At 41.0% G+C, this 24,410-nt stretch overlaps 1 protein-coding gene across 2 annotated transcripts in view; it reads right to left on the reverse strand.

Annotated features, from left to right (window-relative positions):
- Positions 1-24,410, reverse strand: part of FAT3 (FAT atypical cadherin 3) — a 640,331-nt gene that overhangs the window by 57,890 nt on the left and 558,031 nt on the right. For both annotated transcript variants that reach the window (XM_028515239.2, XM_036028695.1), the window contains 2 exons: positions 24,105-24,258; positions 21,203-21,436 (listed from right to left, as the gene is read on the reverse strand). In XM_028515239.2, coding sequence (XP_028371040.1) covers positions 21,203-21,436; positions 24,105-24,258 — 388 coding nt within the window. The remainder of the gene's footprint in view (positions 1-21,202; positions 21,437-24,104; positions 24,259-24,410) is intronic.

Below are 24,410 nucleotides of genomic sequence, written 5' to 3' on the forward strand. Positions count from 1 at the left end.
ATGTGATGTCCCTTGGACTTAAACAGGATCACTCATGATGTTGGTTGTGAACAGAATGAAGAGCAGTTAAGAGGGAAAGCAGCTGGAGGCTCCCACAGGAATACAGGTGTGTGAGAAGGCAGCCTGAACGTGCGGGAGGTGAGAAGGGAGAAGTGGCCTGGTCCCAGATCTATTCTGAATGTGTGGGTGGTTCATGAGGGAATGTAGACGAAATCCGATGGCTGTGAGCTTGGAGCATCCCATCAAAGAAGGGAGAAGATCTAGCCAGAGGGGGATCTCCAGCTCTACAATATAAAGAAGTGCACTTAGTTACCAAAATACAATTTGATCTCAGTGTGTACTAATGCTAAAACATATCAACCAGGAAATGTCCATTAATGACCACCAAATCAGTGATGGATGACTGAGTTTCCTTCTGGTTCTGAAGACTGATTTAACTGTTTTTATCACAGGATCTCAGCACTTCAAAACAGTTTATAAACGTCAAATTTGCTGATAGTTAAGATTTATAAAAAGCAAAATTTAGTTATTTGTAGGCTGAAAAAAACACCCAAATACTCTTAATGAGGACAGTCATCAGCCATGACTTTACCTCTGACAACACCTGAAAATGGCTTTTGTGAACCGTGGACCCCAGAGTATATGCCCTTAGAGAGGAGGGCATAAGTCTGTGTTGTTTTCTACCTTAACAGCTCACTGTGGGGATGGACATTTGGCAGTAAGTCCCTCAATGTACATTTTCCTTAAGCCAAATTCCCAGCAAACCAATAAAATCATACATCCTGAGTGGATGGCATAAATTGCATTATGTGGCTTTTGCCAAAAGGTCAACACTAAGAGCTTGTTCTTGGTTCCAGTCCAGAGAGTCCATTTTTTTCCAAAGTTTCATCATTTACTTAAAATTATCTCTTAAAACAACCACCCTATGATACATAAACAAGAACCTCTGATTTCATAGGTAATGGGATAAAAAAGAGAAGGTCTTCCTCTTCTCTAGAAATAAGACCCCAGAGCAGAGGTCTTGGGGGTGGTTTTTGGCTATATTTAGAGTGTCTGGAAGATTAAATTCTTTAGCATAAATCCCTGGGGTAAATGCATAGAGGGTTGTGGAGGTGATTGAAATTGCACCTGAAAAACAACTCACTGCCTGCATGCCAGAGCTGGGTGCATGCCCCAGGAGCTGTTTTGACTAACTGGGTGGTCTTAGGATGCCTTTACAGGTTACAAAAATGAATTTATGGAAACATATCGGTGATTCACATAAATACACCACAAAGGTTTCTAGGTTTTCAAATCATACATTCCCTGTGGATTTAACTTCTACCCCCAACATACGGTACAGCAGTCTCACGAGCAATCAGATGGGGCAGGAAATCCATGAAGCCGCTTTCCTCAGAGCACCTGCTAACAACTATAGAACCCACTTCACTGACACAGAAACCAAGGGCTGATGGGCTTGCTTGGTGCCACCAGCGTTTTTTAGGTATGCACCAGAGACAAAGTCCTGTTTTCCCTAGGCTTCTTACTCAATTTGCTTAAGGATTTCAGATCTGTCTCCAGAGACACTCCCTCTTCAGGACTGAAGAGCATTTGGGAAGGTAACTTTGGACTCCCTGCCTTGAAAGCCCTGGTGCTCAGAACAGCTGAGTTGGGAGAAAGGAGCTGGATCTGCACTGTGCTGCTGCGTGGGGCCGCAAGGCTTGAAGGGAACGTGCTTTAAATGGCTGCCTGTGTTTCCCTCCCTGGGACAGAGAGCTGGAATCTCATTAAACATATCTCCTACATTCCTGGTCTTCAGCTTTCTCATCCAGCCTTATTCAGAGGCACCAGACTGCTCGGATCCCCAAGCAGAGGATGCTGTCTCCTTCCAGCGTCTGCTCAGCGGGTGAGCCCTGTTGTTGGAGCACTGCATTTACAAGGCTGACATTAATCAGCCACACAAAGACCACGGCTCCCCTCCGGGCAGATTCTGTTAATTTAAACTCAGTGACAGGGTTTTTCTGCTTTACCACAGCAGAAAACCATCTCCACCCACAAAGTGGCTGACCTTAACTCTCCCCACCTCCTCATACATTTTGTTTCTGACAGTATCTTGGGCATTCACGCCAGGAGGAAGGGGAGATTTATTGTTTACCTCTCCTTTCTGTGACCAATCAGACTGATAGTGAAGCAAGACCAGAAAAGGTAGGGGGCGTGGGGGATCCCAAATCAATGAACCTACTAAATTGTATCACTTACAATTTGGTAGCTTTCAAGAATAGAGCAGGATATATTCTTGGAACATATTAACTCCAGTTGAGATAAAATTGCGATGGATTGCAATGATTTCTAGAAATAAAGTCAGATCTGTAGATGCCAATTTGGAGGTGGTACTTTTGGTGTACCACTTTCTTTGCTGTGTTTCCAGGCGACGGGGTGCTGTCTTTGTTAAAAGGATGCAGGTCATGTTCCCAAAGTGGAAACTTGCTATCCAAGGGCATTTGATAAATGCCATCCTTCAAATCACCATCCCTTTGCTACATACCCAGCAGAAAAGATGAACCCGGGCAGAAGAGTCGCTTGCTAATTGGTCTAATGCTCTTACTGCATGTCACGATGCGTTACATTAGGTATAACATTAATCCATCATTTTGCATCTGTGTTGTTTAAGTATGTAATTCTGTTCTCCAATTTGAGTCTAATTTAATGAGGACGGAGCTACTTAGCTTCTTAAAATGCTGAAATGCCAGGCTACCAAGAGAAGTATGACTTTCATTGCAAGTGAAGTTTCTGCACGTTAACTGTGGCAAATGGAGCAGGGCTTTGGAGGATTAAAACCAAGTAAAAAGAGAATGATTAAAATTACTATTTGTTCAAAGGAAGTAATAGGTAGTGGCACTTTGCAGTGTGGGGTTGGAGGACAAAAATAGCGCATGAAAATCCCCAGCAGAAAAGGCTGGCAAATCCTGGGACAGCTTGCCAAGGGCATCTCTACTCCTTCCCTTGAAAGGTTTCTAAATAGAGGTGAAGTCCCTTTCCATTCGGTCAAATGGGAACATGGATGTTTCAGACATGGGACTGTCAATGTGGTCCAGTCCTGGAAATACAGGAGACCTTGCTGCTAGCCCACGATCTGTCCAAACTACACAAGTTAACTTAGGCAAGTCACTTCACTTCACTGGGTCTCAGTTCTCTTCACGTTTAAAATGACAGAACCTGGGTCTGTTGAAGTCTAAGATTATCTTCCAGCACTATGATTCATTTCCAAGTTAAACTAATGGCACTGGTTTTGTTTTTACTTCCAAAAACTGCCCTTCTTCTCCAACTGCCCATTAAGTTGCTAGACCTGGGTATAAGTGGGCCATGCCACCAATGGAAAAGTCCACAGTAACCTTGACCATGATGAACTATTGGATTTCCTGGGTAGAAAGAAAACTTAACAGAGAAGATTCATACCCATTCAGTTAAGTGTTCAGACTTCACACATAATAGGGTATAGCAAGTCTCTTACACCTCCATGAGAAATAACACTCACTGCTAGGATTGTCCCCAAGGATCTAACCCAGTGTCAGAATAATGCAGCTTTATTTGAGATTGCTAAAGGTGTTAAAGTCAGCACCAAAGCCAAATGGCAAGAGTGGGCAGCACAGCAAGTACATCGTGATTTTTTTCAACCTGACCTTTAAAAAATGTTTTCTCCCCTTCTCCAAAGATCAAGCTCCCTAGCTTAAGGAACCTAAGGCAGGCTCTGTTATGCGTCTTCTGAGGTCTTGTGTGGGCAGCTGCTCTGACTCTGGCAGGGCAGGGCCTTGTCCTGGACGTTCACTACTATACCCTCCAGCGACCGCTTGGGATTTGGCCTACAGGAAGTGCACACAACACGTGGGCTGCACCACGTTGCTATAAACAGGCTTTTATAAAAGGGTTTGAATATATATGGAATACATACCTGGGGAAGAAATAATCTGAAACAGCGTTGATAATCAGATTCTAGTAACAATTTAAATTTTGGTTCTAATGATTTTTATATCAACTTCATTAAGGCATCATGATCTATACAGAATAGCATGAACAAATTTTAAGTGTCCAGCTCACAAACTCTGACAAATGTATACCCCCATGAAGTCACCACCCTCACTGAAATAGAGAACAGCATACTCACTTCCTTAAAGTACGTGTCGCACTATGGTCAGTCACATGATACCATGCCCTGGACAATCTAATAACTTGTTTTTGAACCAAAATTTTCTCCTGCCTTTGTTAATGCCTATTCATCAGTGCTTAAAATCTCACAAGTATATTTAGATTTTGTAGCTTTTATGATCCAGGTGTGGTGATTAATACATGTTCTTGTTTATACTATAAGGATTATTCTTTAAAAATGATAAACAAAGCTTTGGTTCTTGAATATGTCACTGCATTCCTCTGCTACAGCCTCGTGCTTAAAAGACAGTAGTTACTTTCGAGGAATGCAAGGGTTCTGTCTTCCTCAGAGGAGACACTGGCTATGACCCTGCCATTTAATAAGGATTTGCTAAGTGCCACCTGTTTGATTGCCCTGGGCTCTACACTGAAGAGAAGGGCACCCAAAAGACAATATCCCGAACTCTCTAGTAGATTAGCAAGGTGACAAGAAATTACTTAAACTATACAGCTTCCTAAGTGTCTTCCCCTCAAACCCCTCTCCCACCTGAATCTGAATGCTGGGTTCTTTGGATTCCACTGCCTGTCATGAGGCCAAGCCTCCCAGCCAGGTGAGGCTCCCTTCCCCTCTCTCCTGGACTGTTGCAAGACTCCTGATTACAAATTACCTCAGACTCTATCCCCTTTTGGCCAAACTCAACCACAGTTAAGTTCTTAAAACTGGATCCAGGCTTGCTTCCAGCTGCTCCAGATAGTGCTGACTTCTCACTTCTTACAGTCAGAAGTAAAAACTTTTGAGAATGGCCTTTAGTCTTTGCAAGTCTGCTCCACTTCCATTATGCACTGTCTACTCCACTCGCTCCTGAAGACACGGTGCACTTTTGCCCCTCAGGCCTTGGCCCACGCTCTTCCTTCTACTCAGAGCACTCTCTCCCCTCCCTCCCTTGTCAAAACTCTAAGTATTTCCAGGGTCTCCTCTGGCACAGTTTCCTTAATTTCCCAGTCACTTCCTTTTCTTTGCTCCCTTGACACTATTTTTGCATTATCATTAGTTATATTTATGTACTCTTTCCTACTCAATTAAGGTATCTTTTAGGCAGAGGGGCTATGTCTTATTATCTTTGTACATTCTACTGAGCACAGGAATATTTAATATTAAAAATGTACATAAAACCTTCATAGCTCTATTAACAAGCTATTGCTAAATAGGTGTCTGTATTTGTGAAAAATACCTGAAAATGACCTAATTTTCTAAGAGTGAGGATTGGTTAGTAAATTATAGTATATGCATTCAAAGAACACCATATATATATATATATATATATATATATATATATACACATATATATATATACACACACATCATAATAAAGTATAAAAGAATATACAATGACACAGAAATACAGGGTGGGGCAAAAGGAGGTTTACAGTTATGAGTATGTGAAACACAGTTTATTCTTGTATTTTTTATTACAAACAACAGTACATCTACTTTTGTCCCCCTCTGTGTGTTGTAAGCAGGTTGCAATACAATATCCAGTTTGTGAGCCCATTTTTGTAAATAAAAAAAGGCAGAAAGGATTTCTATCAAAAAATGGCAGCAGTGGTTAGGCTGACTTGTTTTTCCTTTCTGCTTGTCCTAGATTTTATACATTGGACACAGATCATGTTCGTAATAAGTAAAAGAACTATTATAAAAATCATATACATGGAAAAACTTATTTTTTTAATATCAATTTTTTAAATATTGTTTAATATCAATTTTTTGATATCAATTATTTAATATCAATTTTACAGAGAAATAAAAATTTCAAGGTATTTTCCAGGCCAGTTTAATGATCACCATGCATACCATTTGAAATATTTGTAGAAAAATACATTTAGATATTCTATACTTCTTTTCCTGGATATTTACATTCCTCAGTTTATTTCGTGCTCAGAAAGACACTGACTTTACACAGGAAATCATTTTTGTTGAAGGCCTCATTATAAAGTTATCTCAAGGGATAAACTTAATTTTTTTTATCTTTATTGGTATTTTTTTTCCATTCAAGGGTATATTTTTGAACAAGTTTCTTTCACACTTAAATTAAGTCATAGAGGAAAATGGCTGGCCTAGAATTCTTTTCTCATTGTCTGTGGGAGGCAAGTAAAATTCCACTACAGTGAAAGACGTCAAACTGACTGCTCTCATCTGTCTTTAAACTATGCCTACAGATGATATGAAATAAAACAGAAAGTTGCTGTGAAGAGGTCCATGGACTTGCAATTACTTTTCAAGTTAGAAATGACTTTTCAATAGACTCTAATTGTTTCTGTTTTAAGTGCCTTTTAAAGGTTTTTCATCGGGCGACGACTAACCCTGGTGCTTTCCCATGGGCACCACACCAACCCTGGGGTCAGTAGTCCCTTGACTCTTTGAACAGTCCAAAGGAAAATAAAAAGACCAAAGGTAGCATCAGTCATGTATTCATGGAGATCCTGACTATACCATAATCTCTCTGGGACTTGCCCATCTGACAGGCACCAGCTCTGCTGGGTAGGATCAGTGACACAATTATGAGGTCTCATGCAACATAAAAATGTTTTAAAAATATTAAGGAGCCCAACACAGCCACAGCAGAGCCCTGAACTAAGCAAGGGGTCCTCCTCAGCAAGGTGCCCTGTGCAAATGCAAATGCCTCACACCCATAATGCTGGACACCTTGGTTGAGTGAGACCACTTTTTGTGATGCCTTAAAGGCTCCAATTATCTGGCTATAAACTCTTTCAACTTTGCTAGGCCTGAGATAGTTGAGTATAAGTAAATTAATTCATCAACCAGATACTCAAAACTCCATCTCTGTTGGTGCACAGAGCTTTTCAGCTGGACTGCTACCTGACAATAATACTCACAATGTTTCCTAATAGTTTTAACTAAGTATGACTGTTGCATCAGTTCATCCATCCATTCAATAAAGATTCACAAGACTTTGGCCTACGGCAAGCACTGGGGATGCAGGGAAGAATGGGTCACTCTTTGACCCTGAAATGGCCCCCTTTTCTCAGGAGACAAACATGTACTTAAGTGATCATTGGAAAGGGGTGGCCAAGGGAAGTTTCCCAGAGAAGAAAAAGACTGAACTGAGACATGAAGGAAAGACAGGAGCTGTCACAAGAACAAAAGTGGAAAAGTGACAAACAGAAGGAGCACGTCAGGTGATATGAACACACGTGAAGGTAAGAGTGATGAAACTGCAAGGTGTATTCTGAGAAGGGTAAAGGGTTCAGTATTGCTAAGTTAGAAGTGTAGGATAGCAGAAGCTGAAGCTATCTGTTTTCAGAGCCACTAGCAAATTATCAGAGCTGTTATAAACAATTATAGCTAGAGTAATCTAAAAACTGGACATAAGTTAATGGATAAATTTGCAGAAAGAGAAGAAGGAAGAATGGAAGAAGCAAGTTGGGAAGGGCATGTGGCTGTGAACTGGTTTTTAATGTGTGGGAAGTTATTCAACAAGCTCCCAGCAGATGATGGACAACATAATTGCACCTGTCAAGGAGGCTTCACAAGGTGAAGTGAGAGTGTATCCTGCAGCAAAGCTGATAAGCATACTCTACTGAGTTTCCACATATCCTGCAAAGGCAGGAAGCCAAAGCTGGGGGGGTGGTCCTTGGATTCTGCACAAAATGCCCAGGGAGAGGTGGAAATTCCCCCAGACACCTAGCACTCCCTTGGATCCATGCTCTGCATTGCTGAATGTTGAATCAGGATTGGTCCAATTGAGCAGCTCAGAGGCACTACCAACCAGTGACATCTATCAATGAAGCCACGTGTGAATGGGTGAGCTCAGAGAAATGAATCACTGTGATCAACTGTTAGAAATCAAAATTCCCTGCCCATTACTGATTGCTGATATGCTTAACTAAAATAACTTGTCTAAAAGAAATGAGCTATTTCATTTAACTAGTATTTTATACCCTCTGCTTGGAAGACATTGGATTTTAAAAAGAATAGTAATAACAACTTATATGTGTTGAATGCAAAGACTCCTAAATCAGGCAAGGTATCACAATCAACTAGAGAAAAATATATATGCAGAGCCCTGTCCCGCACTTTCTGAATCAGAGTTTGGAGATGGATCCCTTGCTTATTGGTTTACTTTTGACTGTTTATTTTTAAAACTTCCCAAGGGGATTCTGATGCACAGCCATTGCTGATAACCAATTTGTCTGATTTTTGTGCATTTTTAAATCTGTTGCTGGATTCTGGAATTTGGGATAAGGTGGTTCGTAGGGCCCTAATCGAGTGAAGCGATTCTGTGTTCTTGTGCATGGGGGAATCACTTCATATTCCCAAATTAACCTGTGAGTGACAGAAGACATTCATAGTTATCTCCAGTGGAACTGGGGAGGGGAATTTCTGGCCTTTGATGATTCCTGCAGGAGGGACTGCCGGATGTGTGTGTGAAAGCCTCTGCTACAAGGCACATATGCAGCAGATAGGACCTTAGGGAGCTTAGGTGGACTGTCTAACTCAGTTCTCTCAGCAACTTGGCAGTTCCACAGATGCGTACTGCATGTGTGCTGAGTGGCTGGTGCTGGCAACAGACAGGTTGAGAAGAGGAGTTCAGAAGGTTTGGGGAACTTATTTAAGGTCAGACAGATAGTAAAGGTTGGCACTGGGATATTTAACCAGGTCTCATCCCAAAGCCACTGTATGATGTAGCTTCCTCAAATGACAGGCCAATGTGACCCAGAGGTGATGGGGTGTCACAGCCCCAGCTTCTGGCTACACACACCGGGGAAGGTGTCCTGATGCTGGTGGGAGGTGAAGAATTCTGGGGAGGGGTTTAGAGGGCCCCAGAGTCCTTTAGTTAGGACCTCTATCCGTTTCACATGCCTTCGGAAGAACCACTTAAACTTTTTGAACCTCTGTTTCTCCATCTGCGGGTGGGAGTGTGATCTCTTCTTGCCACAGTAAGATTACATGTATTAAGTGTTTGGGGCTCTCTGGAGGAAGGCTTCAAATGTGAGATTATATCTTTTGATACATGCAACAGACAAAGGGCTTTGACCTCAACATGCTTGAGAGAATGGCTCACATCTCTTGGTCTTTAGGGGAATTACTTAATTTTTATGTATGTTTTGATAGTCCCTCAACTGCCTTCAAGGATTTAATGCTTCAGAGAATAAATGAGGTTTGGGAAAGAAAAAAAAAGAAGCATTAAATCGCTGACCTATGCAGTTTAGAAGTAAGAATTTCTAAGGTGTTAGTAAAAATATAGAATACATGATATTTAAGAGCAGATGGGAGGAGGAGAGAGGGGGAAAAGGTACAGAGAATAATTAGCATAGAATGTAGGTTGAAAATAGATAGGGGGAGGGTAAGGATAGTATGGGAAATGTAGAAGCTAAGGAACTTATAAGTATGACACATGGACATGAACTAAAGGGGGGATATGGGTGGGAGAGGGTGTACAGGGTGGAGGGGAGTGAAGGGGGGAAATGGGACAACTGTAATAGCATAATCAATAAAATATATTTTAAAAAAGAGCAGATGGGCTGACTTCAGAATTGAATCCTTCTTGAAACACCTTCTGGTAGAAATTTCTAGAGGAAAGAGCCCTGGACTGAGAGTCTGGATTGCCTCCTTCCAGATCCAGCTCTGCCTCCAACGAAGTCATGCCGGGCAAACCTCTTTGTCCTTGGGCCTCAGTTTCCTCTTCAGAAAAAGAACAAACTGATGTTTGCCAGAGGTGAGGGGGTCTGAGGGATGGGTGAAAAGGTAAAGGGATTGACAAATACAAATTGGCAGTTACAAAATAGTCACAGGGATGTAAATTCAGCTTAGGGAAGACAGGCAATAATATTGTAATGACCATGTATGATGCCAGGTGGGTACTTGAATTATCAGGGGATCACATCATAAATTATATAATTGTCTAACCACTATACTATACACCTGAAACTAATGTATAATAATATTCAATGTCAACTGTAATTGGAAAATAAAATTAAAAACAACAAAAATATGTATTTTAAAGTTGTTTTTCAATTACAGTTGATGTACACTATTATATTAGTTTCAGGTGTACAGCACAGTGATTAGACATTTATATAACTTATGAAGTGATCACCCTGATAAATCTAGTACCCACCTGGCACCATACATAGTTATTGCAGTATTACTATGTTCCTTATGCCGTGCTTTACATTCCCATGACTATTCTGTAACTACCAATTTGTACTTCCAAATCCCTTCACTTTTATCACCCAGTCCCCCAAGCCCTCTCACCTCTGGGAACCCTAAAAATGTTCTCTATATCTATGCATCTCTTTCTGTTCTGCTTGTTTTTTATTTTGCTTTTTAGATTCCACATATAAGTGAAATATATAGCATCTGTCTTTCTCTGACTTATTTCACTTAGTACAATACCCTTGACGTCACTCCATGTTGTTGCAGATGATTGAGTCATATTCCACTATACATACACACCACTTCTTCCACTCACCTGCTGGTGGACACTTAGGCTGCTTCCATTGTTGGGAACCGCCCTGACTGGTATCAGAAGCTGAAACCCCTGCCTAGGCTAAGGCTAAGGGAACGCCCTTGGAACAGTAAGCCAGCAAGGAGACAAAAGCTTATCTCCTTGGCAGGAATGCTGCTTCTGCTGCTTTATTCATAACTGGGGTTTGGCTAACCAACCCCCAAAAGCTTGGTCGGTTAGCCAAAGACGGGTAAGATTCCCCACGGGGGGAACGACCTAAGCCAGGCATGATCACTTTGGGAGGCCCCCCAAAAGAAGGACTTGGGGGGCTGCAGCAAAAGAGGGTGACGGACCCTCGCTCCTCGGCTTTGACACAGCCTGAGTTCTCATCGTCTGGGAGAAAATCTCCTTATTGCCTTAGTTGCCTTGCTCCAGCTAAGCCTGAAACAATGACAGGGTGGTGTAGCTCTATGCTGAAAAGGGCGGATTCCCCAGGTGATCAGGCCTAAGAAAGAGTATGTAAATTACTGTGAAACCTTCTTTGTTTAGAATGCTCTCAGTTGAATGAGAGGGGTCCAAGGAGGAAGTTAGTTTGTTCCTCAAAGTCTTACAGCTCTTTGACCCCGACTCAATAGACTGGCAGAGTTCCTTGTTTTCTATAGTTCCTTACTTCCCCCTGATAAGTACTGTAGTTTACCTCAATTATTATGCAAAATGAGCCCGATAAAAGCATGTATGGACGGTAAATCGGGGTGCTCCCCACTAGGGGGGGTGGCCATTTCGTCCCTACTTCCCCACAGAAACTAGTCTGTCTCTGTGCATGTGTTTTTTCTCGCGTGTTTTTCGGCAAGCGATCCACAGCGTTCCGTGGTCACTGCTGGCCGGTGACCCACGTGCAACATTCCATATCTTGGCTATTGTAAATAATGCTGCAGTGAACATACGGGTGCATATATCTTTTCCATTTAGTGTTTTGGGTTTCTTCAGTAAAAATCCAGAAATGGAATTGCTGAATCCTTCTTTGTATCTATTATATAGCCTTTGTTTTAAAGCCTATTTTATATAATGTAAGTATTGCCACCTCAGCTTTTTTTAAATTTTCATTTTCATGAAATATCTTTTTTTGTCCATTTACCTCCAGTCTGTATGCGTTTTTCAAACTGAAGTGAGTCTCTTGCAGACAACATATGTATGGATATTGTTTTGTTATCCATTCAGTCACTGCATGTCTTTTGGCCAGAGTATTTAATCCATTTTCATTTAAAGTAATTGTTGATAGATATGTATTTACTGTCACTTTATTATTGATATTTTTAATCATTTTTTTCTTCTTCAAGAAGACCCTATAAACCCTTTAACATATCTTGTAATATTGGTTTGGTGGTGATGAACTGTTTTAGCTTTTTTTTTGTCTGAGAAGCTCTTTATCTGTCCTTTAATTCTAAATAACTTTGCTGGGCAGAGTAACCTTGGTTGTAGGTCCCTGCTTTTGATGACTTCAAATATTATGTGCCAATCCCTATTGGTCTGCAAAGTTTCTCTTGAAAAATCAGCTGATAGTCTTATGGGGGCTCCTTAAGTAGGTAATTCACTGCTTTTCTCTTGCTGCTTTTAAGATTCTCTCTTTGTCTTTTACCTTTGGTGTTTTAATTATGATGTTTCTTGGTGTGGAACCCTGTGGGTTCATCATGTTTGGAACTGTCTGTGCTTCTAAGATTTGTGTGTCTTTTTTCTTCACCAGGTTAGGGGAGTTTTTCCATCAATATTTTTCTTTTTCTTATTTATTTATTTATTTAAATTATTTTATTGTTGTTCAATTACAGTTGTCTGTATTTTCTCTGCACCCCTCCCCATGACCCTGTTGCTTCCCTCCCTCTTGGTTTTGTCCATGTGTCCTTCATAGTAGTTCCTGAAAATCCTACCATCGATGTTTTTTTCAAATAAGTTTTCTTTTTGTTTTGTGTATCTTTTTTATTCACAATGGTTCATTTTATTGTATTTTTTCCCATTAGCATTTATTCCCCAGACTCTCCTCCACTACCACCCACCCCCCCTTCCCTCCATAATCACCACACTTGTTGTTTGTGTCCATGAGTTGTTTTTCTTTTTTGCTCATCCCCTTCACAGACCCTGCCATGCTGTTGGCCTGCTTTCTATTTATGAGCCTGTCTCTATTTTGCTTGTTAGTTCAGTTTGTCCATTAGATTCCACATATGAGTGAAATCATGGTATTTGTCTTTCTTTGACTGGCTTATTTCACTTAGCATAATGTTGTCTGGGTCCATCCATGCTGTCACAAAGGGAGAACAAATTCGCTGATACATCAGATAAGGGATCAATATCCAAAATTCATAAAGAACATATGTAACTCAATATCAAAATACCCACAAGTAATCCAATTTAAAAATGGGCAAAGGACCTGAATAGATGCTTCTCCAAAAAGGACATACAAGTAGTCAATAGACATATGAAAAGATGTTCAACATCACTAGCCATCAGAGAAGTGAAAATTAAATTCACAATGAGATATCACCTCACACCTGCCAGAATGATTATTATCAATAAATCAACAAACAACAAGTGCTGGCAAAGATGTGGAGAAAGGGGAACCCTTCTGCAGTATTGGTGGGAATGCAGATTGATGCAGCTACTGTGGAAAGCAGTATGGAGTTACTTCAAAAAATTAAAAATGAAACTGTCTTATGGCCCAGGGATTCCTTCTGGGAATTTATCTGAAGAAACCTGAAACACTAATTCTAAAGAATGTAAGCATCCCTAGGTTCATTGCAGGATTATTTACAATAGCCAAGATTTGGGAGTGGACCAAGTGTCCATCAGTAGATGAGTGATAAAACAGCTATGGCACATTTATACCACTTGGCTGTCAAATAGTTTTCCATTTTTGCTTTCTCTCTTCTAATATCCCAGTAATGTGAATGTTGGTATGCTTGAGGCATAATAACATAAGCTCCTTATACTATCCTCACTTTTTTTTCTGTTCTGATTTCGTGTTTTCTGCTTCCTTATCTTCCAAATTGCTGATTTGATCCTCTGTTTCATCTACTTTACTATTTCCTTGTAATGTATTTTTCATTTCTGTTTGTGTAGTCTTCATTTCTCATTAATTCTTTTTTGTTTTCTATCTTCATTTTATGTCTCCTATCTCTTTGTTGAAGTGCTCACTAAGTTCATCTACTCTTTCACTAAGTTCACTGAACATCCTTATAATCAGAGAGGCCAATGACTGGGCCAAAGACACACAGCTTATACATAGTACAGGGCACTCATCATCCAGGGCTTCCCCCTGCCCCATGTGGCCTCTTGATCAATCTGGTTAGTAGGAGATGTGTCCCTGAGGAATGTTTGTGGATATCCTCATGCCTCATTTGCAGAGTCCAGAGGAGGCCAAGATGTTGGCTCAGACTGTCTTTCCTCCCTGTCCCACACACCCATGTGCTGAAGGCAGTGGAAAAGGATGCTTTAGGCCCTGGCTAGTGTGGCTCAGTTGGTCTTGTAACTAAAGGGTTGCAGGTTTGATCCCTGGTGTGGGCATGTACTATCCCCAGTCTGGGCATGTACAGGAAGTAACTGATTTGTACTTCTCTCTCACATCATTGTTTCTCTCTCTCCCTTCCTCTATCTCTAAAAGCAATGAAAAATGTCCTCAGGTAAAAATAAAAAAAGAAAAAAAGAAAAAAAAGAAAGGGATCCTTCAGAATTTACCTTCTCTGTCAGATACAACTTTTAAAAAATTTTCTTTTGGGGACCAGTGCAAAGACAATATACATAGTTAAGTCATTCAGATAGCACATGCTGAGCATATATTTGTTTTCCTCCATGAGACCAAAGGTACTGATAAAGATTTAAAATAAAAAGGCTTTATAGTTTCCTCCATTAGATCACAAGGGTGAAGAGGAAAGATTTAAAATGTACTACCATTACAGGATTGAAATTTCACCTTTGGCCATCCAATTTGAATTAAGTGACAGCACCAAGTATAGACAAGTGTTTCTAATTCTTACAGATAGGTGTGAATAGAATTCCCCCAGATTTCGTCCCAGGAAGATGAAGGACACTGCTAATTGGATGTGCTTGTTTGCCATAGTTCCAGCATCTATCAGTCGTACTTTGCTCTAAACTTATCCCATCCCTTAGCTTTCTTCCTGAGTCTCTTTTCATGGCACCCAATAAGTGGCAGATGCACAGGCTAGGATGAGTCAGAAGAGGCAAGAAACATCTGGATAGATTGATTTAAAGTTGTTAGGTCAGAAAGATTTCCATTTAACAACACTCAGTGGTTATTTTCATGAACATTCCTTTCAGATAAATAATTTCTTCCTCCTTCATAAGGAGCTACACTCTCAGAGCAAATGGTGCTCCAGGATACTGGACCAGATCCCTGCAAGATTGCTGAGTTGGAAAACCAAGTTCATCCCACCTTCTGCCCCATGAGAGCATGGCACAGGGGTCATGACACCATCTCCCTCAAGAAATACCCAGAAAACAAGTATGCACTATTGACAGTAAGCTTACACTGTTACACTGAATGACAGTATAAAGTGAAGGGTTCTGAGGGCTGCTAAAAACAAACCCTTGGTTAAAAGTGGAAAGTTCTGTCAAGAGATGTTTTCTCTGTCTCTTTCTTGATCTTTGTTAATGTGAAGATTTAACTATTAATTTTAGAGGGAAAGGCATCATTCTGGAAGACTCTGAAAGAATATCTCTTATTTCTTACTAATATAATTCACTGTACTGACTGAGTCTACTCATTTATGTAACCCAGCACCTACAGAGCCCTCAGTGGCTGAGACATTTGTCTCCCTCACTTTTTGGTGACTCCTTTTCACTTCCCTTGAGTCCCTGAAACAAACTCCTTTCATTCTCCTCTGATTGCCCAGCCAGCTGCCGCCATGTTAGTCTCCTGAGATGACAGAGACTCTTACCATATGGAGATGCCTGAGGGCAGAGGTGTGCCTCCCACTGCATTATCCTCAACATCTCCATTTTTCTTCCTCTAGGTATCAGATTTTTTTCCTTCTGCTTCTTTCCTTTTCACTTCTAAAGTCAAGTGGTCTCTCCATGTTGCTGAGGCTAACATATTAGTAAGGTCACCCTCTCTGCCTCTTTGGGATCTGTTGAGCCAGTTGTCTTTTCCTGCTTTCATCATCGTGACAGAGTCGAGCACTCACCCAATATCCCATGGCTGCCCCCACATTTCCTAGTCTCTTCAGACTAGTGCTGGACAATGGACAGTAACAGAGTAGTGTGGGTCTCTCCCAGGCTGAAGCAGCTAAGCACTGATGTGCCTGTCTTCTGCAGTAGTGAGCTTGGGAACCAAAGTCCAAGAAGATAGTGTTGACAATATAGGGACCAGATGTTTATGTCACTTGTACTTCACATGGGAAAGAATTAAACTTTTGTGTTGCTAAGCCACTGAGACTTTAAAAAGTCACCCCAGTTTAGCCAAGCTTATCTTGGTAGATACAATCCTCTCTCTCTCTCTCTCTCTTTCCTTACCCTTTTCTCTCTCTCACTTGCTACTGGATCTTTCTCTTCTTCTTGACCTTCTGAATTCAAGCCCTACCCTTTAACACCCAACTTAAATGCTAATGTCACTTTTGTGGATCCTTCCTGAGTCGCCCCAGTTGAAAATTCATTGCTCGCATGTTAATGTTTCCAAAGAGACCTGTACTAACATATTATATGTGCTGACTCATCCTTACAAAACTTTTACTTTTACAGATGTATTCTATTAAATTTATTACATTATTCTTTGAATGTTCATTGGTGCCTAACACTATGACTGTCACCCCCTTGGAGGCAAGATCTCCTCACTTTGTCATGAGTAGCAAATTTATCTCATCTGAACAATTTTTCTAAAGGGCTGCACTTTTAATTTCCAATGTGTCTCCAGTCTTTCCTCTTTCTCTCTACACCGAATCCTGTTCAGGCCACCTGCACTGTTTCTGCTCACTCAGCACCTTTACCTGGCGCCCATGTCTGACATCTTGCCCAGACTATCTTGCCAAAACTTAGAGTTCACATTTAAAATCTCTCATATGCTCCTTCCTTTTATTGCTCAGCTTTTTTCAAAGTTGATTTTTAATTCTTCAATTATAGTTGACATTAAATATTATACTAGTTTCAGGAGCACACCCTAATGATTAGACTTTGTATAGCTTATTAAGTGATCGTCCTGATAAATCTCATACCCATCTGACATGATACAGAGTTATTCAAATTTTGTTGACTCTATTCCCTATGCTGTGCTTTATATCTCCATGATCCATAGATACAGAGAACATTCTGCTCCTTCACTTTAAGTCCCAAAGCCACCCCACTTACTTTGGCCCTTGTGGTCTTTCTCATTCTCCTCCTAGTAGCTTTCCTTACCCTCATTTTGTTTTTATCCTTATCTGAGGAAATGCTCATTGATTTTAGAGGGAGGGGAAGGCAGGGAGAGAAAGAGGAAGAGAAATATTGATGTGAGAGAAACATGGATTGGTTGGCTCTCACACATGCCCCAGCTAGGTATGGAACCTGTAGTCTAGCTACTGTATGTGCCCTGACTGGGAATCGAACCCAAGACCTTTTGGTTTACTGGATGATGCTGCAACCAACAGAACCACACTGGCCAGAGCCCTTATCCTCATTTAGATGCTTTCATCAGATTTGCACTTTCAAAACCCAGAGTTGATCATTTTTTCTCAAAAGTGTGCCATAGTTGTTTTTTACCTACTGGTTTAAGTACATTAATCCCTTCATGAACCACCACAATCAGGCTGTAGGCTATTTTTCTCACCTCATTTACCTCTTTCATCTTGCAGAACATGATATTCTCCCAACTATTTAGTTGGGCCCACCATTCCCAGCTTTACAACATTGTCCTCAGCTCCCACCCTCCTGTTGAAATCCTATTCAATCTGGGGCTCTGCCTTTTAGTAAAGTACTTGTGTACCTGACTCTTGTCCTTCACTCCTGCGTATGACCCGAGGCTTGTCCCTGCCCCTTCTGTAGTGCCTACTACCTAGTTGCTCCTTAAATGTCTGTTAAATTGAGTGGAAAATGGCTGCAAAGTGTGTTATGAGCCTCTAAGTTCCTCTGAAGCTCCTGAAAGAAGTTCCAACCTTGCAGGAAACATTTCACAAGAAAGAAATAAGTGAGATTCTCATTAGAACATTTCTCTGCTTTATGTCCTTCACCCACAGAAGAAAAACCATGTCTTCTTGCATTTCAAATATGTGGAAATTGGCCCCTCAATAAATCACAAACTATAGCACATATTCCAGTGCAACTTTACATTTTATTTTCATGTCATCTGCCCAAAATGGTCAGAGATTTTAGCTTTGAACTTCATTCATTACTTTACATTCCATTTGCTAAAATAAAAGGCCCTCAAAATTTGGAACCTGGACATAAGTGATACCCCTAAGGGGCAGACTAAATAGTAACATATTAACCCAAAGACATAGTGCAAGCAAACATCTCATAATCTTTACTGAAAGGGCTAAATTTTAATAAATATCAGGTTGTATCATTCCATTAGTTCACAGGATTGAGGATATTTCCATTTTAAAAGAAAACTAAGAATTTCATGCTGAAATCTAGACAGTTGCCATGCTCTTTCTTAGAACTCAGAAGATAGGTGTTAAAGCGATCTTGTCTTTTTCTGGTTTTATTTTATTCCCGACTTGGCAGCTACTTTCAGGTAAAGGAATACATTCAACAGAACCAAACAGCCCTGTCACTTACACAGTGCAGCCAACGTTCTTCACTAGAATCAAAAACCAATTGAACAACTTGGATGGATCTCAAGCGAATGATGCTGAATGAAAAAAAAAGCCAGTCAAATGGCTGCAAGCTATATGATTCCATTTAAACACAATTTTTGAAATAACTAAATTATAGATACGGAGACTAGTGGTTGCTAGGGGTTAGAGCCTGGGAAGCAGGTGCAGGAGGAGGTTGGTGTGGCTGTGGACAAGGGGCCACAGCAGGGAGCCTTGTGGTAGGTGAAGGTGCTGGTAGTGATGTGAAGTTGCACAGGTGGTGAAGTTACACAGAATTATACACACACACACTCATGCCAAAATCTGGTACTTTAGTTATGCAGGATGTTATCATTGGGGGAAAGTGCTATAGAACCTCCTGTACATTATTTTTTGCAATTTCCTAAAATAAAAAAAAATTAAAAAACAGATATTTCCTTGTCACTTTAGAGAATGGGCCTCTGAGATCAGGCAGTGACATAAGTGAATTGGATGGGAACAGCCAAATATCAAGGAGGCAGCCTTTATTTAGCTCCCATCGCAGCGGGCTATGCACCAGGGATTGCTGAGTCTTCTGAGCGCTGTTGCTGTTTTTATAAAATGTCAGAAACAAAAATGTTGAACAAAAATTTCCTGACTTTTATTGACATCTAATTCAAAGTTTTTTTAATACTGTATACAAATCAGATTAAATACATTAAGGGGCTGGACTTGGCCTAATGATTCATGTGCAAACTTAGCTTTAGGTCCGAGGTTCAGTTTGACCCGAAAGGAACTGCCCACTTCACAACCTGGTAACCTCAGCATGCAGCTCATGCCCTTTTGGGGCTCCTAAGAAAGACTGAGAAATGGGATTATTGACAAAGTAGGTTCTTTTCAGGCCACTGCTGAACAGTGGCATAAGCCCCCAGTTACTGACACTCTAGAGAATGTCAGGCTGTTTGTGGCTCAGACTGACGCTGCTGCAGCTGGGACCTCCCGCAGGCTCTGAGCAAGACCTTCACACCGGCTTCCTCAGTGCAGTGCCAGGGGCAGAGAAGGTGCTCGGTTTGTGTTTTTGGAAGTGTTCATTTGTTCTTCTCTAGCTATCTCAGTTCTCTTATTTTTAAAAGCTAAATGAGTTCTAGAAAAACAAAAAATGAACCAGAATCTATCTGGTCCTAGGTTAGAATTTCCCTAAGGCTGATATGGTGGCCCAGTGAACGTGGTTTATATTTAGGTGTCAGCAATCCTCACAGCTTCTGTGTCTATTTGAAGCTTGAATGTAAGGCATTTGTTAATTGGTGCAAAATGAGGAGAGGGAGGTGTTGATAAAACTATTATGCTGGTTTTGGCCCTTTAAAGGCTTTATCATCTCTGCCCTGCTTAAGGTCCAGAGTCTAGTCAGCCTTTCTTCAATTCCCAACCAGAAGCAGCTGGCTCAGAAGTAAAAAGGAGGACAGGGCTAACAGCATACTCTTCCCCCAAACCGCACCTGGGGGTCAATGATGTCCCCCCACCCGCCATCTGAAACACCATGTGCACTGATCAGACCCCTCCCATCGTAGGTCTCTAGTAGATGTATCCCACCCAAATCCTTCATGCACAAAATGGGTAGAATTCTTAAAGTTGGAATTTTAACTCAATTTCATTTTAATTAAAAAAGTTATTAAATCTTAAAATTCTGTCTATGGCCCAATTAAATATTCTCAAAGTTGAATTTAAATGATTAAAAAATTCATTTGCATAATTTCTGTTCTCTTTTCCCCAAAAGTCTGATTATAAGAGTCCAGAGAATGTTTTCTAACTTCCTTTATAAGACAGCATTTGTAGGTATTGTGTAATTATAGATCATAGGAGTCATTTCCTGTTTATCATTTTTCATCAAGCAGATTCTACAATATGCAGATTTTTTAAGGGTTTGTTGTCAGCCTAGAAAATTATGCTAATGAGATAAGAGCAATAATTCAAAGTGCAGCCACTAATTTCTCTGAGGGTACATATGCAGAGACCCTGGGCTTTATGTTTGTTTTCAACTAATTATAGTGTATTTACTTTTCCATTAGCCCAATAATTTTTCTTTCAATTCAGAATTAAGCAATAAGACAATGAATAATATAAAGGCCTGTTTAGCATAGTAGACACACCCCGTCATTTCCTACTCCTCTGATTTACAGCTCTTAAAATGCAAAAATGCTGCCTAAATGCCCTTTTGTATTTATATTCCATCATGTAGTCACCTCAATAACTTATGCATTCTCAGAAGCACTACCTAGCAATTAACTCCAGTCTTTTCTAACTCACCATCTCATTATGTAAAGTGGGTTTGAACACAAACTTTATTAGCAACTTTCGTTTTAATTTCTTCTTATCTCACTCACCCTCAGCCTGCCTAGAAATGCCAGTTTATATGTGACCAAACTGCTCTGGAAAATGGCAGTTTAAAAAAACCCCAGATTGGACCAGTAGCACATTTAGTAATTGGTCTTTGCACTATGGGGCACTGCCATAAATCGTGAGTGTCGTATTTCAGCTGAAGCATGTGATGCAATTCTTTATAGAAATGGAAATGAACTCTCCCTGCCACACAACACAGCATTTTAACTATGTTCAGGAGGAAGGAGCAGGTAAGGAAGCTGTAGTTTTTATTCTAAAGGTTAAAAGAAAAAAAAAAATCCAAAATTCTTTGTTAAAAGGTAAAGGAATTCACAGTTTTGGAAGAGCTGAAATGTGGTTCAATGTCCATATTCTTGGGAAGGAACCACGGTGAGCTGATGAAACTGTAGGAAAGGCAGCAGGCAGCACCTGAAGATGTGTCAAATGGAAGAACAGGGAGATGGCCTCTCCGTGCAACTGACTTACCGATGTCAGGATCCACGGCCTGAACTCTGGTCAACAGAGCCTTGGCGGCTGTGTTCTCGTAGACACAGGCGTTGTAGTGGTCAGAGGAAAACACAGGGGGATTATCGTTCACGTCCTCCAGGATCAAGCGGACATCAGATTGGCAGAACCTGCCACCCCCGTCGGTGGCCCTGGCAATCAGGTTGTATGCAGGGACCCTCTCCCGGTCCAACAGAGACAAGGTTTTTAACTCACCTGTGAAAATAAATAGGCTGGCTTTTCAAAAACTGTCTTTCTTTGAAAAGCAGAGGATCTACTATATAAAGATTCCCAATTCAGGAAAGACCAATGACATTTGGCTCAAGTGCCTCATATTTTGAAAAAAGAACGAATTCAATTTTAATCATCAGGGAAAAATTTATGTGGTTTTGGATGCAACAACAAGCGTTGCATGACCTTCAAATTAATTAATTCCACTGTGAAACCTCTGGAACCAGGGTTCCTCCTTTTGGCTACATGAGGCGGGGAAGCTCCATACCTCCCTGAACCTCCTGAGACCTGCTACATCTCTGGATTTCTAATGCATCTCCAGCAAAAGCATAGAGAATGGACAAGTGTCCTGAGTTCTCTGATAGTCAAGTCAGTAATATGTAGACCCCGAAGGGGTAGGCAGTGTCTTAGCTTCCAGGTACTCACCATCTTTTTACTCCATCTTTTTCTAAGCTCACTATAAACATTTATTTATTTACTTATTTATTTATTTACTTACTTATTTCTTTATTTTTAGAGAGAGGGAAAGGGAAGGAGAAAGAGAGGGAGAGAAACATCAAAGCAAGAAGGAAACATGGATCAGTTGCCTCTCGTATGCCCCCAAACTGGGACCTGGCCTGCAACCCAGACATGTGCCCCGACTAGGAATCAAACTGGTGACTTTTCGCTTTGCAGGATGATGCCCAATCAACTGAGCCACACCAGTCAGAACTTTACCCTACCTTTTAGAGGAAAACAAATGATCAAAACAGAGGCTGTGGCTGGTGTGGCTCAGTGGATTTAGTGCCAGCTTGCTAACCCAGAGGGTCGTCAGTTCAATTCCTAGTCGAGCACATGTCTGGGTTGAGAGCCAGGTCCCCAGTTGTGAGTGTAAGAGAGGCAGCCACACATTGACATTTCTCTCCCTCTCTTCTCCTTCCCTTTGCCTCTCTAAAAATTAATAAATAAAATCTTTAAAAAAAAGAAAACAAAGGTGAGGCTGGTTACAGTGAGGGCCCTACTATGCCAGGTGGGCTGTGGAAGGGCCTGGGGTTGCTGAAGAAACCAGCATGGAGGTAGGTTATATATGTTAACCACTGGGACAGCTGTGCTGGTGCTGGGTGCCAGCCCCCATGGAGATTTTGTTGTTGTTGTTTAAAATGTAATGGTTAAACATTAAGTACAGTAAGAGACCTGAATAAATGCTATTTGGTGAAAAGTGTGAGTCACTAAACATTATTACACTGAACTGAAATTAGTAGATGTTATTTGGACCATGCCAGCCATGCTTACAGAGCAGCTCCTCCTCTGGCTTTCTTGCCACATACAGCTGGTTCTCAAACACAACTCAGATCATTTCCCTCTCCTACTCAAAAGCAGCCTATGGTTTTCCAGGTGGGCATTCAACACCCTCCATGGTGTGGCCTAAAGTCATTTTCCAACCACTTTTGTCACAAACCATTCTTCAGCCCCTCTCTCCAGTGACTGTGCTGTGCGAGGCATGCCCTGGAGGTGCCACACTCTCTGCTCACACTGCCCCTGGCAGCGTCCTGCCTCAGCTGCTGCAATCCCGGCTCAGTTCGAATGCCAGCTCTTTTCAAAAACAGTTCCCTCTCCCCTCTCATCAGAATATTAGCTACTTCTTCCTCTGTGCCCAGATATAACTCCCCTGGGGTCTCTCCTAGGCACTCATTTCGTTTTGCCTTTCCTTATTATTATTATTGGCTTATTGGTCCGTCTTCTTCACTGGAGCATTGTTTGTTTTGCTCATCTTGAAGTCTACCAAAAACAACCCATAATGTTCTTCTATGTCGACTGGTTACCCAATAAGTGGTAGCTGTTGAGTAAATAAACACCAGGCACACAGAGCCAAGCAGCATAGTCCTGTGTAGTGCGGTGCTTCCATGTAGAATGGTGATGCCATGGGAGCGGGGCCGGCAGGAACCACTGCCTTTTGCAGTCTCAATATTTTGTTGCCCAATAGGACTGAGACAACACTGGAAATACATGTTATTCTCTCTTTAGAGTTCATTTAAAAATTTCCAGTGGATGAACCATCCAATACATAACACTGAAATAGTTTACCTCCATAGAAAGTGCCATTCCATTAGCTCTGGCCCTCAGTGCAGGCATCTGCTTTGGCATACATAACCTTCCACCTTATAAATTTTACCTGAATATGTAAGCAAATCTAAGGGCTCATAACTTTGGAGAAACTAAGCAGAAATGTTTAATAAAAACCAGACAAGTGTGTTAATAAGCATCGGGAAGGGACCCAAAAGAAATTTCAGCAGGGAAAAACTCTCCTTACTGTGCACTGCTATCTGGTTTGCATGGCAACCTGAACTTGTGATATAATTCTGTTCATACTCTGTACAGGAAAGATGCTTTAATTCACGAATATGAGAAACAGGAGAAACAAGAAGACATGTCTGATGACTTGATGCTAATAAATGTAAGTAAGTCAGGGCAAGTTTATAAGCCAGCTGTGTGCTCCAGAGAACCCATTTTCAGATACCAAGTACAAATAGCATTTCTTAGAGTCCAAGGTTGCCGGGTACCCTATTGAGGCTCTGACACACCAGCTGCCCACTGCTGATGAGACCACGTGAGAACTTTACATCTCTCATGGATTAACAATGGCATTTAATCCAAATAATAAATTTCACCTTACCACTTTCTGGGTCTAGAAAAAATTCATTGTGTCCAGGTCCATAGAGTGAGTATCGTATGTCTCCATTGGATCCAATATCGGCATCCTTGGCACTGACCTTCAGGATGATTTTATTTGATGGGATGTCTTCGGGAAATAATGCTGTATATGCAACCTGGGCAAAGGTAAAGAAAGGTTACTAAATTATTAGTATTTGTGGGTCAACTACCATAGTTAGTACAATACATGATTTTTAAACAAATGTATATAATTTAGCTTCAGTTATTTTTTCCTGTATCACAGAACCTTCTTACATTATATGATGAA

This window comes from Phyllostomus discolor, chromosome 6 (genome assembly GCF_004126475.2).
Source record: "Phyllostomus discolor isolate MPI-MPIP mPhyDis1 chromosome 6, mPhyDis1.pri.v3, whole genome shotgun sequence".
Lineage (NCBI taxonomy): Eukaryota > Metazoa > Chordata > Mammalia > Chiroptera > Phyllostomidae > Phyllostomus > Phyllostomus discolor.